This window comes from Crocodylus siamensis, chromosome 7 (genome assembly GCF_052110815.1).
Source record: "Crocodylus siamensis isolate JL-2025a chromosome 7, ASM5211081v1, whole genome shotgun sequence".
Classification (NCBI taxonomy): domain Eukaryota; kingdom Metazoa; phylum Chordata; order Crocodylia; family Crocodylidae; genus Crocodylus; species Crocodylus siamensis.
Genome location: NC_143401.1, coordinates 18,814,000 through 18,832,043, shown reverse-complemented (window position 1 = coordinate 18,832,043; position 18,044 = coordinate 18,814,000). Strand labels below are relative to the sequence as shown.

The following is an 18,044-nucleotide window of genomic DNA, read 5'->3' as shown; positions in this document are numbered from 1 at the left end:
ACTTCCAAATCTCTCCAAATCAATTCGAAGGCTTCTGAATCGATCCAGACCTTTTAATGGGTTTCCCAATTCGATTCAGATTCTGAGATTAAACTACCAAATCAGGCTGAATCTCCTCTGAATCGAATCAGCTACCAAAGCTTTGCACAGCCCTAACGTTCAGATCTACAGCCCACAGAGGGACTGACAGACAGCACTGAAAATAGTATGAAGTAAAACGGGAATGCAATCCAATCCTAAACAGGAACCACAGCTGGCTTGTTCGCTTGCAGGGCACAGATACCAGATCATCAGCTTTCCATTTACAAACTAAATTATTGCCATCTCAAGGCGCTTGTAAATTCTGCAATATCATACAGTTTAGAGATGTTACTGAGCAGACAAACCTACATCTGGGGCCTGAACAATGTTGCAAAATCTAATAAAAATTTGGAAATATACAGCTGGGAATTTCAGCTAGAACATATTGCTATTTAACATTTACCCTGACTAGCTGTCAATCTAGAAGTGGCAAAATAAAATAAATGTAACCCTATTGGTTCTTTGGTCATTCTAATGTCTAATCTCAGTGAAGCAAAAGAACAACAGGAAAAGAATCAGGCAACTAATTTTACAAGATGGTGACATTCAATAACATGAGGTGAATGTTGCCAGGTAAAGAGCAGATTCTTTTAAAAACATCTGGCCCTGATGATTTAAAAAGTGATCAGTGTTCAAATCAGAACACTTGAATGGAGCTTGATTATATGTTTAATCTGAAAGTGCTGTTAATTCATGTTCTGAAAACCAATGCCTTTCAAAATACCAAGCTGGATACCCAAAAAAACCACTAAGAATGTTTAAACGATGAGGCTGTAATTTCTATCTTGCCAGTGACTGACTTCTTTTCTAAGGTGATTAAAGTGGTCTTGGGGAAAGAGATGTCTGTTCCTGGACAGCTCATGGCCAAATAAAACTTGCATGGCTCAAGCCTTTACTCTCAAGTCCTGTGGTTATGGGGAAACATACCTGTTGCCAGATAGAGGGGATGGTTGCTTGCTGGACTCCACACTTGAACAGCTGTTCGCTCAATTTCCTTTAGCTTCATTTTCTGGATGCTGAAAGAGATTTACACAGGGATTAGGGTAGCCAAAGTCTGCGTGAAAATTCCCCCCCAGCTACAATTATTTTGGTATTTTACTGTCCCCTTGAGAAAAGTTATTCACAATTAAAGCTTTCCCCATACCCTCATTTTGGAGGACTTTCAGTTACTATACAAATGAAAGGAAGGACATACTCAAGTCTTCAGAGTTGAGGTTTGGTTTCATTTAGCTGCATAAGCTTTGTCAAGTTAATCTAGTAACAGTGCTGAAACTGCACTGTCTGAATGGACAGTTGCCAGTCTGGAAACAGACTGGGAGCAGGAAGAAAGAGTCAGGGCAGGATAAATTCCAAGCTGAAGAAAGAGATAACAACAAATAATCAAGGTGAATTAAAGGTCCCTAAAAGAACATTTATTAGGAACTGAAGCAGAATTCAAGCAGAAAACATGGTCTAATGACTGGAAATTAGAAAGTGCTGAGTTTCAGACTCAGCGTTGCCAACAACTCTCTCTCTGACTGTAGGCAATTCACTTACAATTTTAATATATGAGTCTTCCCTAGTTGTAACAGAAACGATGCTTCTATATTTTGTGGGACATGGGGCTATTTGTTAGACATTATAAAGTGCTAAGTAGAAGCCAAATGTTATCAGTTGTGGGCAATCAGAAGACAATAACAGTGAGCAAATCTATCAGCACACTTAGACTGGAGGCTTATAGGGCACGGAAACACATCACCTATCACCACAGGAGCCTTAGCCATGACTGGTGTTTCTGGATGTCACAATAATAATAATCATTCAAATTGGTTTGTAGTCCACACACCAGTGGCGACACAGAAATGACTGATCTGTTAGCCGCTAGCACCTGACCTGTTTCTATAAATTTTATTTTCCCTAGCTAGACACAATTGCCAACAATTATGCTAACTGACAAGACACTGAGTAAAATGAACTAGGCAAGGGAGACCAGGGCAAAGTACTCAGCTGCAGGCCAGCTGTGACTGAACACTTAATTCCCCCTGGTGAATGATGCCATTTGCTCTGGTTCCTATAAAATGCTAGTTCACATTCAGCACAATGTGGGCTACTGCAACTGTTGGCAACTCTCTTCAAACACAAGAACATTTTATAGTGTCGACCAGTGGGGGACAACCTTTTTGGCAGGTGTCACAAATTAGCCCTGCATCCTCCCCAAGTGCAACTCTGATCCTGATCCCCTGCTCAGTCTATTGCTATTTCTGCACTCAGTCCTGTGTTCCCTGCCTGAACTGCTGCTCTACGCTCTGCTTCATTCCCAAGTTGCTGTTTTGCTTTTTACCCTACCTGCTACTGTGTTGCTTGTTCCCTTCCTGATCAGCTGCACATACCCAGAAGCTCTGCCACATGTGGCACCCATACGCAGGTTGGCCACCTTGGCACAGACCAAGCCTAGCAACTGTCTGTGTCTGACAACATGGGATTAGCCAGATTAGAATCATTCAGATGTTTATTCCTGGCAGAGTTCACTAACAGGGATTGCTTCCCTGATTTCAGTGACACAGCCTCTCTGCCCATCAAACTGCATTAAATATGTAACTGTCTACATCTTAGCTTGGCTTATGTGAAACCAAAGACACTGCTTATCTGAAGCCTGTGCAAAGGGAGTGGTTTACAGGCATTTCTGCTGGTATTGAAGTCATTGACCAATCAGTCCCACACATAGATCAGAAGATAAAGCCATCTCTTCCCATATCATTTAACTATAGGGCAGGCTGCTTCATCAGACTTTCTTTAATGCTGTTAGCTTAATCTGCTGTGGAATCCATTGAAGCTTGTTACCTGCTACCATTCTCATGCTAAGCTCACCCCAGTTTATCAGAGGCCATGGGATATTTCAGCAGTCTGTACAGAATAAAGTGTGACCAGTTTCCACCGCACCCTAATCATCTGATGTGAGGCTACCCTCCCCCCAACACCATCATGCAAAGTGGTAAATAGAAGATGGGAGACTTCTACTTTTGTTCTTAAATGCTTGCTCTACCCTCTGCCCTTGTGGCTCTATCAGACTTTCTTGGCCAAAGGGTTCCAGACTATGCACTCTCATTCCAATTTCTGGCGTGGCTCTGTAGAAAAGTCAATCATCATCAGGGATCCTCTTTTTCTCTGATAAAAAAAAAATCCCCAATTTTCAGTTTAAAAAAAGTAAACTAAAATCCACATTTTTCCATGATTAAAATGAAACACCACAGAAAACCAGGACCCCTGGTCATCAGCTCCCCACACTCCTACTGGGGTTAGTAGTATCAGTATCCCTTCTTCCAGCATATGAGGAAGAAAAAACAGCAGAGCAGCAAAAGGCTGCAGCAGGAGGCAAGAAGTTGTCCAATAGATGTGCACCAATACATAGGTCTGATAATGGATCGCCATGAATAAAAAGAAAATTGACGGAATCAGAAATTGGCTTTTTTTTGCCTGATGTGGCCAATAATTTGGCTGATGCCCCATGCATGTGTTCAGTTGCAGCACAGCATGTAGGCAGCAAGAAGCACAGCTTAGACAGCTGCGTCCAGCTGGTAAGTCTGTTGTAGTGGGAAGGGGAGGGGGAGGCAGGGAGTGGGGCTGTGGCAGGCACTGTCCAGCCAGGGCAGGGCATGGGACAGAGCCACAGCTTGTCCGGGGGTTGCAGGGAAGCGGGGGGGCTCCCGTTGCTGTGCACACCCCAGAAGGGCATGAGGGGGGGTGGGGCATGTGTCCCCAGAATCTGCGTGGAGTGGGGCAGGCTGCCGCTGCAGGCTTGGCAGGCAGTGGCACTGGGAGGGAGGGTTGGGGGGCTACAGCAAATTTTGAGGTGGCTGCAGCCCCCCCATAGCTCCCTTCCCAGCACCACCACTGCCTGCCCAGAGCTCAGCCCAGCCCAGCCCAGCCCCCCGCCAGAAGAGCGAAGCATAGCCCCGGCCCCAACCCACAGCAGCAGCCCACTCCATCTCACACAGATCTGGGGCATGTGTCCTTGTGGGGTGTGCACAGTGGCAGGAGTTGCCCCCCACCCCGCACCTCCCCAGACAAGCCACAGCTCCATCCCACGCCCCACCCCAGCTGGGCAGCACCTGCCTCAGCCCCTGCCCCAGCCCCAGCGCTAGCCCCACTCCTTCCCTCACTGCAGGGGCCTCAATCTGTCCCCAGCATGCCCCTTCTCTCCCCCTACCCCATCTACCACAACAGACTTATCAGTCAGACACTGCCCTTCAAGCTACAGGACTGCATATCAGAAATCAGGTTGGTATCAGCTGATGTGCCTTCTTAAAAATCGGCTATCAATATCAACCAAAAATATCTCTATTGATGCACCCCTATTGCCCGCATTGACCATACTCCCTCTGGCCCTACTGATGCTGGGGAATGGGCCAGTCACTGATACCTTGTTTAAAGTCATCCTGGCTCTCTGCTGGCTCCTACTTCCCCTAGTACAATCACTCACAGGGCGTGATCATATACCTGGCCCTGTTAGACAGTTGCCATCTATTAATCACCACTGACAACTAGTAGCCAAGAGGCCTCTTGCTGCCCCAGCTATGTCACTGGGAAAATAGGAAAGGGAACAGCAGCTACTAGCAGAAAACTGGAAGGGGTAGAGGGGTACCTCCAGGAACCAACTGTGTTGAACTGCACATTAATAAAGTTTTTCTACATCTTCCCCTCTACCACTGGCTGCCAGTGCCAGTGGCATCTACCTACATTTAATAAAAAAACAAATGCAAAGAAGGGTTCCTGCCACAAGAAGTTAACTGTAAAAATCAAAGCGATGCCAAAAAGTTCTCTAACAACAACATTAAATCAAATGAAGCCAGAAGTGTGCCTTAACCCAATGACCTATAGCACTAGCCAGTTTACATTTCTGAAACAAACAATGGAGTTTCATAGTTAGTAGGGTCAGAAGAGACCTGAGCAGATCATCAAGTCCAACCCCCCGCCATGGCAGGAAAGAGTACTGGGGGTCAAACGACCCCAGCAAGGTGATATGTCTCTCATCCCATTCTCATTAAAAAACTAAGGGACTGTGGCATCAACACCGGCACAGTCAAATGGGTCACTAAGTGGCTGGAGAGTCACACCAAGAGAGTGGTGGTGGATGGGTCCTATTCAACCTAAAGGGATGTGGGCAGTGGGGTACCGCAGGGTTCTGTCCTCGGGCCCGCACTGTTCAACATCTTCATCAGCAACTTGGACAAGGGGGTAAAAAGCACCCTGTTCAAATTCACAGACAACACTAAGATATGGGGGAAAATGGGCATGCTAGAAGGGAGGAATAGGCTGCAATTGGACCTAGACAGGTTACAGGGGTGGGCAGATAAGAACAGGTTGGGTTTCAACACTGAAAAGTGCAAGGTGCTACACCTGGGGAGGAAGAACCAGCAGCAAACCTACAGGCTGGGGAACTACCTTCTTGTCAGTGCAGAGGCAAAAAAGGATTTTGGGAGTCATTATTGATGCCAAAATGAACATGGGCCAACAGTGTGGGGACACGGTCAGGAACGTTAACTGTACCATGTCATGTATCTCAAGCAGGTCCAAGGAGGTGATCCTCCCCCTCTACACGACACTGGTCAGGCCGCAGTTGGAGTACTGCGTCCAGTTCTGGGTGCCACCCTTCAGAAAGGGTGTGGACAACATGGAGAGGGTCTAGAGGAGGGCCACTCGCATGATCAGGGGGCAGCAGGGCAGGCCCTACAAGGAGAGGCTACGGGACCTGAATCTGTTCAGCCTCCACAAAAGAATGCTGGGGGGGGGTCTAGTGGCCTGTTACAAACTAGTCAGGGGGAACCAGCAGGCACTGGGGGAGTCCCTGTTCCCCTGAGCACTACCAGGAGTGACTAAAAATAACAGTTACAAGCTGGCAGAGGGTGGATTCAGGCTAGATATCAGCAGGCGCTACTTCATGGTCAGGGCGGCTAGGATCTGGAACCAACTTCCAAGCGAAATGGTGCTGGCTCCTACTCTGGGGGTCTTTAAGAGAAGGCTAAAGAAACACTTTGCCAGAGTTGTTTGACCCCAGTCTTTCTTGCCATGGCAGGGGGTCGGACTTGATGATCTACTCAGGTCCCTTCCAACCCTACCAACTATGAAACTATGAGGCACCAGAGAGCAAAGTAACTTGCCCAAAGTCTCTCAGCAGGCCAGTATCTCCCAGTGTTCCAGTTCGATGCTCCATTTGTTAAGCCTCACAGCCCAGAGGATACCAGGAAAACAAATCTGGAAGAAGTCATAGATGTAGTCTGGAACACGCCAGAGAAATCTAAATAAACGTGCCATCCAGTTCCCTGCAGATCACACCCAATACCTAGAGACAGACAGCGTTCAGTGATCCCTCTGATTTCAGCTGCCACAGCATGTGCATAAAACAAAGAGGATATCAATAAGGCTGGGCCTAAACTGGCACTACTAATAGAGATGTCATGAATCACACTCACTGAATAGGCAGCCAGCGCACAGCAGCATAAGGAAGCAGCTGTGAAAGCACATCTCACTTGAGTGAAACAATTAAAACCCAAATAAGGTACCCAAGAGTGAACCAGACAAGAAACCAACAGTTTAGAGACTCTCTGAGCACTTATCTATCCTTGCTGAAAAAACAATTCCACTGAAAGCACAGCATGGCTTTAAAGAGGATGGCATCTCCTGCACTGTGAAGGGGCTCTCCTGATGCTCATCTGGACCAAGGACAGTCAGTGACACAAGACCCTTCTAAATGTCTTGGCATCTTACTTCTCAGTACCCGAAATGATTCATCATCCCCAGAGCACAGAAACAGTCCTGCAGCAACCTCCTCTGGCTGTCCTAGGAAGAGCTGATTTTTTTTAACAGGATTCGCAGAGCAATTGTGCCACCTGGTGTTCTCCCTAAAAGTCACACAGCAAGTTGTTGACAAAGTTCATGCCTTATCTCCAGAGCTCTAATTAATAAACCACAGCAATGCCTACTCTATCTACCTGGCTGAGAGCAGATTAGAAATTTCAGGTATTTCCAACTGCTACTGACAGCCACAGAACAGGACAAGCGCTGCTCAGTTAGCTGCAAGCTGCTGCAGAGTATCCTTAAAAGGAAACCGCTCGTACAAAGGGAGAAGCTAGTCAGAGCACTGCTGGGAGCGGAGAGAACAAGAGGTACTGATCCCTCGAGCCAGGCGTAGAAATGTATCCTCTCACTGTGCAACGCAGCTTGCAGACAGTGCTGAGCCAGGCAGCAACCTGTCCTCCTCACATGCTTGCAATCACAGCTGCAGGCCACGACTGCGAGGGGTCTGTTAAACGCACAGATGGCTGCTGTTGTAATGACAACCGGACCCCGCCACTGCCCGGACCGCAGCACTTGCAATCACGACCATCCCAACAGCCCTTGTCGTAGGCCTCGGCGCCCTCCTGCCACTCCCAGCCCCTCGGGAGCAGCGACGCTCTGTTCCACAGCACTTTTCACCTGCAGGTCCCGACGCCCTCGCCCTAGAGCTGCTCCACCCACGGCTGCGCCTGCTCCCGCGGGGGGAAACTGAGGCAGGGGGAGGGGAAGGCCTCGCCCAAGGTCAACCCCCAGGACAGCGTCTAAGCCACGGATTTAGCCGAGGCCTCCCAAGATGCCGCCCAGCATCCTCCCGCCGCCTCAACACAGCCCCACCCTGCCCCGGGGCCTCGAGTGGGAGCGAGCAGCAGGGAAGCTCCGGCGGCAGCGGAGCCAGGCTGTGACTCTGGGGCCCGCGGTGGGGGACGGCCCTTACCGGCTCCAGCTCCGGCGTCAACGTCTCCTCCGCGGCCCGCACCGCTTGTCCTGGGGACGGTGGCCGCCAGGCGCCCGAATTGCTCCGCCCGCGAAGCGCTGCGTAGGCTGCGGCTCCGCCCCCAGCCAAGAGCTGCAGCTCCCCGCCCGGGTGGGCGGCGCCCCGGCGAGGGCGAACGGCAGCTGCGCCCTGTGCGGAAAGCGGCTCCTTCCCCCGAGCAAGACCAAGAAAGCCCCTGAACCTGAAGAAACTAATTTGCCAGATGAACTCTGCCCCTTGGTCCCATTTTACAATGCCTCGATCCAGCGGGGTCTCCACACGTGTGGCATTAGGCCTTCTCAGCCCAGCAATGCCCTTGGGCCAAACTGTATGTGTTAGCAGTGGTCCCCTTGCCCTTATGGTCAAGGCCAGTGCCTCTGCAAACAGGCTTCTGTTGCAGTACACAGCACGCAGATTGCCACACTCCCTTCCAGCGTGGTAACCACCCACAGAAACCCCTTGTTTGCACTGTTAAAACATAAAGTGTCTTGTGATATTGCAGCCAGATCATGGAAAAGAGCCTGGCTCCTTGAAGCTGGCCCTGAATAAGAAAATTCCCGTAAGAATCCCACAGGGGAAAAGGGATTGCAGCGATGCTGTTGGAGTCTCAGAGCCAGTATGGAACCCATTGGCTAAAAGAGGACTTTTGACTCATGAAAAGCTAAGACCACATGTGCTCATGCTCATCTGAAACCTTATAGTACTTTCCAAATAGTAGGCATGTCACACCTTTTCTTGTCCTTTTCCCTTTCAGTTATTATTTCATCTAACTAGTACCTATTACAACTTCAGGCCATGTACTTCTGTATGGTCACTAGTCTGTTGGAAAGCAAATAAAACTTGCTGAGTATTCATTTACAAGTCCACCAAGTCCAATTAGAGTCCAGATGTTGCTTCTGAGTCTGGAAGCAAAAAAGCGCTCTCCACCGATTAAACCTGTTGTCCAGCATCCCCAGAAAGGCTGTCAAAGTCAGTGGTGTTGTGTCCTCCTGACCCTCTGTCTCTCACCTAAACTGTAGGCACTGGAGGCTTCCAGCTTAACCCCTTCTGAAGACAACACATGTCCCTTGCTTTCAAGACAGGTTTAGAAAAGGTCTCACTTAACCAAAGAATCTTTGCATTTAAGGATTCAAGGTTAGAGACCTTTGGAAACAAAAGCTCAGAGCTAAGATATATCCCTCCCATTCTGGGAGTTCAAGGTTTGTCAGTTCTTGAGACCAGGTAGTCCTTCCAGCAAATCCTTTTTTCATATGTTCATCTTCCCTCAACCTAGAATCCCATTATTCAGAGCCCAGGTCCCTATTTAGCTACATGCTTAAAAGCTCCAGGCACCTCAGTCATGCTTGCTTCACTGTAGAAAAGCCAGTTCCATGGGATGGGCTTATAAGAAGAGAGAGTCAGATGGGGTATTGCTGACTTTGTTTTTGAACAAATCAAACCCCTTTTTAGGTCACCACAGATAACTGAAACGCAGGCAGGTCCAGGCCTATGCAAGTACAGCATCAAACAAGACAAAGCAAGACAATCTGACTCAGACATGTCTCCCACTCACATTCCCTCCTACTTTATGTGAATACATTTGCCACTTCCTCTCCAACCCTTGGGGAACACCTATTCTGCACTAATGTTATGGTCTACCAGAAATAGCTTTGTTTCACTAGCAAGTTAAATAATTCTCCCTTAAACATCCTGAATTTTCACAGAAATTCAACACCAAACAAAAGCCAGGCTTCTAGGTACCCATAGCTTAGAAAGTGCTTTTAAAGCATTCTGGTACAGTGGTCCTCTCTCCACTGCTGAAGGGCAATATGTTGCTGCTGGCACCACTCACAGCTACAGCGAATTTGGACAGTTTGTACCTAAGGCTAAGAGGGAGAGCCTGCAGCATGCTACTTGCTTGTTACTGCTGCCCACAAGCCAGCAAAGACTGAGGACCACCATTCCAAGGGAAAGAAAAGTAATAAACAAGGCTGTTATATATGCCTTACTTATACATTAAAATATAACAGCCATAAGGATTTAAGCTAGTTTGAGTGCCTAAATAAAAAAAATAAAAATAACCAAAGCCATGGGAAGTACCCAAATTTAAATACTGCAACCTAAACATGTTAACCACTGAATGCATTTAAAAATAACTCCTTATGGATACTTCACTACTCATGGCTTGGACAGTGAAGTATCTCAAAGTCCTATGTAAGTTTGCAAACTATTACAACCAAGCTGAACAGTAGTTGCTCCATCAAGAAAAAGGCAGACAACAGGATATGGAGAAAGTTGTAACTGCAGTTTACACAAATAACTGTCTCCTCCTTGTATCAGACACATCCTCCCTCTAATTCCAAGAAGCATTTGATCAGTCAGTGCAGAAGTGTAATCATGTCCTGCAGTATAAATGACAGTAATACAAAGCTGAGTTACTCCTGCACTGAAGTGGGAAACTAAGGCCACAACTATATGAATGGTACTGTCTCGAGATTTACGTCACTTCAAGGTTGCATAATGTAGCTGCAATGTTCCCTGCACCCACCTCAGCCGAGATTTTCAAGGAACTGCTTGTAATGTGTCCAAGTGGTTATAAGTAGAAGATTCCATCACACAAAGTGGCACTGAAATGAGCTCAGGTTTCTGAGATAGAAGGTGTATCTCAAGTGAGGGTTATAGCTTCAAAGCTACATGTGGTCCTAATCAAGGTGTACTTAAGGATGTGTCTTTGGAATGTCACGGAGGGCTTAAGCCAAAGGAAGAAGTTAGACCAAAAATCCTAGGGAAAGTTGTTATTCTTAAAATTGGCAACCCCAGAGCCCTGGCTAGGCCAGAAGTTGTACCCATCCATAAGTACATAGTAGAATTCTGTGTTCTAGTTTGTCTTCTCCTGGCAACACCTAAAAAACTAAACACCCTCCCCTCCAGGTAGCAGGCAGTGTTGCCTACCTAAGTAACAATGGGCTAACTTAATGCCCCATTTCCATATTACACACAGGATCATAACTATCAGATGCTTCCCTCTTCACTCCCAAAAGCAGCATGATGTACAAAGGATTCTAGCCTGCTTCAAAGCAATAAAATTACAGGGCTCTGTCACTGGCCTTCCCAAATCAGAGGAAAGCCATCACAAAAGATTTCATAAATGCATTTATCTGAAGTTAAACCTTTTAGAACAAGCATTAGCATCTCTCATGTTGAACATTGCGGAAAACTCCAGAGCAGCTGACCCAGGAGAAAAGCTGCATTTTCACAAGACTTAGATTTCATAGTTCTTCACTACAGGGGGCTCTTTGTTAGGATCACCACCTCGTTCCAGGTACAGGTTGTTGTAGGGATATTGTTTTGGCCCCTGGAAAGGAAAACAGATATTAAGTTGTTTATTTGATTCTGCTATTTGTCACCTATTTATATTTATATTTAACTTATGTTGAGGAAAAAAAAGAAAAGTCTACCAACCATACTACTAAATACTCACTCAAAGTGTTTTGTATTTTCAATACCCTGGGTGCATCTACATGTGCACCATTACTGCACAGCAATTTATGCAGACTCAGGAGTAAATTTGCTCTTACAGACAGCTTCCTGGTGGCACGGAAGCCCAGCGCATGCCTAGGACAGAGGTAGGTGTTGCAGAAAAACTGGCACTGGGAGCTGGGACCAGACCCAGCCCCAACCCTGCCCAGGCTGAGCCAACAAGAGCAGCTCACTTCACGGGGCAGGAAAAGCAACATCAAGCACTGCAGACAGATAACACAACCCGACCCCTGCACACACGGTGCTGCCTCCTTCCCCTGCAGGGAGTTGGGGGAGGGCCTTTCCCTGCTGCCAGAACTGCAGCTCCAGCATCTGCAGCAGCATGTACCATGTGCTGGGCTCTGGCCCGCTATCCTTGGACGAGAGGCAGGAACACAAGGAAGAGGTTAGAGCCAGAGCTGGGGCTGTCCAGGGTGCTGACCAGGGCAAGTTGATGGTGAGCAGCTTTACAGTGCCTTAAGACATTAACAGCTGCATATATACACGACAGCCTAAAAATCACTTACTGCATAGTAAATGCATGTGTAGACATGCCCACCTTAAGCAAGCCTTATGGCACTACTATGAAACAAGCATCACTTTGCTCTTCTGATGGGAAATCTGGGATAGAAGAAAATTAAGGGGCTTGTCCAAAGTCAAAAAGCAGACTAAAACATTGTTTTCAGAAAGTTCTATCCAAAAGGTAAATCTACTCTATTCTCCTCCCTAAAATTTAAAGTCTGGATACGCCACAGGCATAAATTGAAGTCTAAAGCACAATGAAGTGCAGTTTGACCTGAAAAGAGAGGTAAGACACATTTACACAGCACACTAGCTAAAAGGGCTAGTAGCCAGAGAAGGAGTAACAGTTCATTCTGCAACTGTTACTCTTTGGGCATGAAGGAAACAATACACATTATGAATCCACTTTCACATTGTCCTAGCTTTTTATTCTATCTATTCTGCTCAATTCTAAGACAAGAGAGTAACATTGATACTGAAGTCAAAGAAGTGGCATGTGGCCAGGCCCTATTTCCACCTGTACAACTTGTGTTTTTTTTCACACTTCTGAAAGTTGCACCAAGATTTCAAGTGGACAAACCATCAGCTACTTGGGAAACAAGTTCACAGTAAGTGCTATTACGGCACCCCACCACTAGGTGGCAGACGAGCAAGTAATAAGCCCTTTACCTACAGCAAACTGTTCTTTCCAGATAACTGCAGAAACACAGACCTACAAAAGCGCAGTTCCACTCTAGTTTTTGCCAGGGTAATTCTATACCAGATTCAAGTAAGTAATGCTGGTATAGGGCTGCATGCCATTTGACTGGTTCTTTTTTCCTTTCTTTTTTTCCCCCCCTCTCTCTTTTTTCCTTTTTATACACACTGGTCTAAAGGCTGATAACACTTGTGTTAAAAGCATTGTGCATCCAAGTACAGTAAGTTCTAGAAATAATCAAAATCCTCCAAAAAGAACACTTGGTTTTAAAAGTAGGGTTAATAATGGCTTTAAAACAATGTGAACACACAAACTGTCATTTTTCAATCTATTTCAGTAGCGTTATTCATCCTCTAGCAGCATGTTCAGGGTAATTTCTATGCCCCATATAGTTAGAGGATATCTAGCATGTATCCTTAACAACAGAGAAGCACTAACTCCACACAGAGGAGGGGGAAATGTGGTTTAACATAAGTAGACCTTTTGGACTGAACAAACCGGAAAGATCTCAGACATCCACTACAAAGGTGAATGAATAGTCTGATACACAAAGTCTAGACAAACTGTAATATTAGCTCAGCCAACACTGTGACATTTTATTAGAAAAATCTGTTTCTGCTCAGTTCATCATGCTAGCCCTATTTGGAACAATAACCTGTGAGCCAAGCTAGCTAGCAGAACTTACATGTGCACATTATCAAATTCTTGTTTCTCCGTTTGAATTCAGGAGTCCAGAGAGGACCCCTCTCTGAACATCTAGAAGGGACAGGCAAAGCAATTACTAGAAATAATTTCCCCCCTGTCTCATCTCATTTCTCACCGCAGGCATGTAGGATGGAAAATTATGTCCAACCCAGAACAGGACTGCAATGCAGGTCAGAACGAATAAAGTCCAATTGACCACGGTGTTCCAAGGTAACATTTCAGGGGTTGTGTCAACACGGGACCGGATAAACATATCGAAGTCCCAGTGCATCTAAATGACAAAGAAAGAAGATCATTTATGTATTATGTCAACATCACTACGCATTTCTCAGAGAAATGTAAAGCACTTTAATATATATTAAACACACCTGAAAGCTAAAAGTATCATTCCCATTTTACAGGTGGAGATAAGTCACTTAACACTCTCTGTGTCTGTCCAAAGTCACAGCCAGTTGGAAACATTAGATTATATCAGGTTGAGTTCCACTACCCTGCTCCTATTAGGTGATGCTACATCAGTACGAAAAATCCCCTGACCCCATCTTTGTCTACTCAAACACTTCCGAAGGGTCTCAGAACCTGTTCCGTTTATTCTCATGGTGCTCCTGAAAAGGCATGGAAAGAACGCTCAGTGATTTACAAGGGTGTTCAAGCACCAAGACGTATTTGGACTGAGCAGAATTACCAAGGCAAATGACTTCTTGCCACTTCAGAGCAGGTTCTACATCACCCCCAAATTGTATCAAACAACCTAAGTATAAGGAGTCACTAGATAGAACATGTAACCAGAATAAGGACAACTGAGTATATCTGACTGTGTACTGCCTTCACTTACCCCAAGTTCTACTTCACAGAAGCTAGACCTGACTGCACAGTTGTCTGACGTGATGAGAGAAGAGACTCCCACCATTACAACAAGGCCAACTCTTATGAGCAAGGACACAGCAACAAAAAGTAGCTTTACTGTTTCAGACTTCTCATCTCATTGAAAGCACTTGTTTTCCACTGACTGGCAGGGTAAGGAGAGGGTATGAGCAACAGGCATGTCTCATCTCACAGGAACATTAGATTGGAAGAGGCCTCCCTGGCCATCAAATCCAGTCCTCTACATCCTAAGGGACAGTAAATAGCAGTTGAATCCTTTTCTCAGGCAATACAGCCCACCATACATGGGTATCCATAATGACTTCAGCAGTTTGTGAAGTTGTATCCAACAGCTCAACAAAAAGAGGGGGTGGACAAGTATCTGGGCTGAAAGGGTCACTTAAGAGAATTCTGGTGAGCTGTCTGGGCTGGAGAACTGCACTCTCCCCCCCCAACATATCACCAAAACTCTTGTGGCTCTATCCCAGGGCCCAACCTCACACCATTAGAGCCCAGCAATCTTGGGGTCTCCATGGACTGGCCCAGGACCCAAGCGGGCAGAACACACTCAACTGGGCAGATGGGATAGGGATGCAGGCAGGCAGGGAGCAGTATCCAGGAGTGAGACAGGTGGGCAGAAACAGGGCCAGGGGGCTGGGATCCAGACTGCAGGGTGGTGACAGCGTGGGGCTAGGGCCTGGGGCAGAGCCACGATCTGCTGCCCACATGCCCTTGCCTGCGAAACATGCCAGTCATAAGGATGTGCAAGAAACAGACTACGGCTCTGTTCCTGGCCCTAGCCCCACACTGTCACTGCCCCATAATCCTGGGGCTGTGCACCCCTCCCAGATGCTGCTCCCTGGCTGCCTGCAACCCCATCCCATCCACCCAGCTAACGTGGGTCCCAGGCAGGTCTCCATGGAGACCCCACCTACCTACTCCGTCTGGCTTCCCCAGCAGTAGTAGGGTGGATGGTTGCCCAGGAAGCTGGGCCAGGTTCAGCAACACAAACTGGTAGCAGCAGCATGAAGGAGCCATTGCTGTGGGGGCTGCCGGGAAGCAAGTCTAGCCACTGCCCCAACCCCACTGCACACGTGGGGGCAGCAGGACCAGCCACATGTGCCACAGCCCAGGCTGCTGCACAAACCTGGGCCAGGAAGGGCCAAGGGACCTGCTGCAAGCAAAATAAAAATCCCTTAACAGGCCAGATCCAGTCCGCAGGCAATTTTTTGCCCACATTTGCCCTAAATCTTTTTGGCAGCATCTATGTTCCTTCTACAAGGAATCTTCATCAAGACTTCGTGGCTACTTAACAACATACAGGAAAAAAGAAAACATATACAAACACCATGGCTGTGATGTTCCTATGTAAAAAACATTTCTTTGATCTGTTTTAAATCACCCCTCTCCAACTGTTATTATCCTATTTTGATGGACACCTTTGGGTACCCTGCATAGACACACAAAAGCTAATGTTTTCTCTAGTTCTCTTGCTAAGGGACATCTCCTGTCACTGACTGATTTAAGCAACTCAGTCCCCCATGGGAAAACTATATATTCTCATCAGTAAGAGTTACTAGTTATCGGGATGTGATGCTCAAGAATGAGGAACATGGTATATACGGAGAGCTGTTCTAAAAATCTTTTTTTTCCAGCATCAAAAGTTTCTCACAGCTTCTGACAGCCACCCAGCATTCATTCCATTTAAAGCTATATAGAATAAAGTGGCAGCAATGAATGTATTAGCCAAACTCAAAAGACTTGCACTGATGTGACTGCTTATTAGCCAACACATCTGAAGCAACTTGATTCTGATGCATGCTCAAATCCCAGTATGGCTGGTTTAGCCTTCTTACTATAGCAGGTATTAAATCACTTGACATTTGTACAAAAGGGTACTGCTCTGATGTTCTCGACCTGTTTTCCTCCACCTCTGTGGCTACACACCACAGGAGATTACCCTCTGTTCTCACAGACAGCACTTCTCAAAATGTTGGAATGCAACTGGTCAGTGAAGACATTAAATACATTATTAACTTTTAATTCATGAATCATTAATACTAAACAGAAATAGCTCTAATTTAGCAAGCTGAGGACAAGAACAAGATCCAGACTCCCTACCGGCTCTCCCCAGTTTCGTCTATGAAATGAATGGTCCCAGGGATACCAGGGGTCTCTCTCTTCTTGAGATTGGTTAGGGAGTTTGGGGTAATCACCACACCTGTTCAAAACACAAGACAAAAAAGGAAAAAGAGTTGATACATGCTGTGTGGTATGGCAGCAAAACTGTACCAAAATCTATTAAATGCAAGAGTAGAACAAGGCATCTTTAGCTACCACAGCTCAGACTTATACTACTTGTAGATTTTAGGCATGCTGTCTGCCCCCATGGCCATCACTGTACCAGGCTGCATCTCCAGATCGTTGGGGTTTTTTGCCTTTACAAACTGAAGCTACTCCTGCACTACATGGGGCTGTAACCACTTAGCCTATAGCAACAGCAGAAGGAAAACCAAGCTTCCTGATATGGGCACACTTGTGGCAGCTGAAACACTCCTGTGTACAGAGCCCAGGATGGGTGCAGAGCTGGGGCTGCTGCACCCCTCCTCCCACACTGGACTGTGCTGAGGGAGCCTCAGGGACTTCTTTAGCCCCTCAAAACAGGTGAGAATCCCCTCGTGCCCCCTGCACCTCCCTTGCCACACTTCAGAGCAGCTTCCCCAGGGTGCAGGGGCTGGGCTTAGCTGGGGCAGTGACAGCGGTGATGGGGGCGCAATTTCCCTCTCTACACAGGCCCCCGGTCTAGCAGCTTCGGGGAACAGACCTTACCTGCCCCCTCCCGGGCCGCTCCCCCGCGTGTCACGTGACAGCCCCCGCTCCCCCCAGCCCGTCACGTGACAGCCCCCCAGCTCACCCCAGCCCATCGTCCGGGTAGGGCTCATAGTCCGCCGGGTGCATGTTGTACTTCTTGGCGGCCGCGAGTCGCTCCTCCGGTGTGCGCGGGTAGGGGCCGGGCAGCAGCTCCTTGGGCAGGCCCGAGGCTGTGGGCGAAGAGGCTGGTCAGGGCGCACTGCCCCACGCCCTGCCCCGCCCCGCCCTCGTGTCCTCGCCACCCCGAGCACCCCCAGCGCTGACCTGCCCGAAGCCCCATCGGCCCCACCGGGGCCCGCAGCCGAGCCACCGCCCGCAGCCAGAGGGCACCACGGGCAACCCGGGCCGCCATGGCTCCCCGAGCTACTGCGCAGGCGTCGGGAACAGTGGCCGAGCGGGGCCAGAAAACCGCGAGGGCGGAGCGCGGCGGGGACTGGACAGCCGAGCTCAGTAGGCGTCGGGAGTTCCCGCCCGCCCGCCCCCTGCTTTACGTGTGGCAGGGTCGGGGCCGGTTGCACAGGGGTGCTGGTAGATTAGACCGCGGGTTTGTGCGGGATGGCTGAGATAGGGATGCCCCTGCTTGGGGCAGGCTGACCTCGAGGTCCCTTCGGGTCTCGCTCTCCTACCACCCCGCGCGTGGTGCTACTGGCAGCTCTGCAGAACCAGACTCTTTGCAACGCGCTTTCCAGACAGGCCAGCTCTAACCCGCACAATCCAGTGTCCTTGCTCAGATCATTAGTACCCATTTGGGAAACACTCTGCCGCTGCGGAAGCTCCCCTACATTCCCATCTCCCCCCTGCTTTCCCACTCTGCTCCTTACACCTACAGCACATTGCGCATGGACACAGCCAAGTTTGCTTTCACCTACTGAGCATGGGCCCTACCAGCAGCACGGCCACTGCAGTGTGGAGCTCAGTATGTCTGCAAAATCTACCTGGGACACTGGTCAAGTACTTAGGCTACTGGGCTTTGATGCTGTGGTTGTTCTGCTACCACTAGCACAGATCAGGTCAAACATA

General features: G+C 47.9%; 2 protein-coding genes across 6 annotated transcripts in view; both read right to left on the bottom strand.

Moving 5' to 3' along the window:
- The window catches only part of SEC31B (SEC31 homolog B, COPII component), a 64,834-nt gene extending 56,755 nt beyond the window's left edge, over window positions 1–8,079 (bottom strand). Inside the window, exons 1-2 of one of the 5 annotated variants that reach the window (XM_090058818.1) lie at window positions 7,829–8,079; window positions 1,009–1,097 (exon numbers count right to left, since the gene is read on the bottom strand). In XM_090058818.1, coding sequence (XP_089914944.1) covers window positions 1,009–1,087 — 79 coding nt within the window. In that variant the 5' untranslated portion in view covers window positions 1,088–1,097; window positions 7,829–8,079. Of the gene's footprint in view, window positions 1–1,008; window positions 1,098–7,533; window positions 7,782–7,828 lie in introns of those variants that run through there. The other 4 variants (XM_090058813.1, XM_090058817.1, XM_090058819.1 and 1 more) reach the window with 4 other exon arrangements.
- A 2,907-nt stretch (window positions 8,080–10,986) lies between these two features.
- NDUFB8 (NADH:ubiquinone oxidoreductase subunit B8) lies at window positions 10,987–17,440 on the bottom strand. The gene is made up of 5 exons (XM_090058820.1): window positions 17,289–17,440; window positions 17,068–17,194; window positions 16,275–16,374; window positions 13,405–13,560; window positions 10,987–11,201 (listed from the first exon to the last, which is right to left on the bottom strand). Exons 1-5 carry the CDS (start codon window positions 17,374–17,376, stop codon window positions 11,109–11,111), a joined length of 564 nt encoding a protein of 187 aa, XP_089914946.1. The 5' UTR covers window positions 17,377–17,440; the 3' UTR covers window positions 10,987–11,108.
- Between the last annotated feature and the right edge of the window lie 604 nt (window positions 17,441–18,044).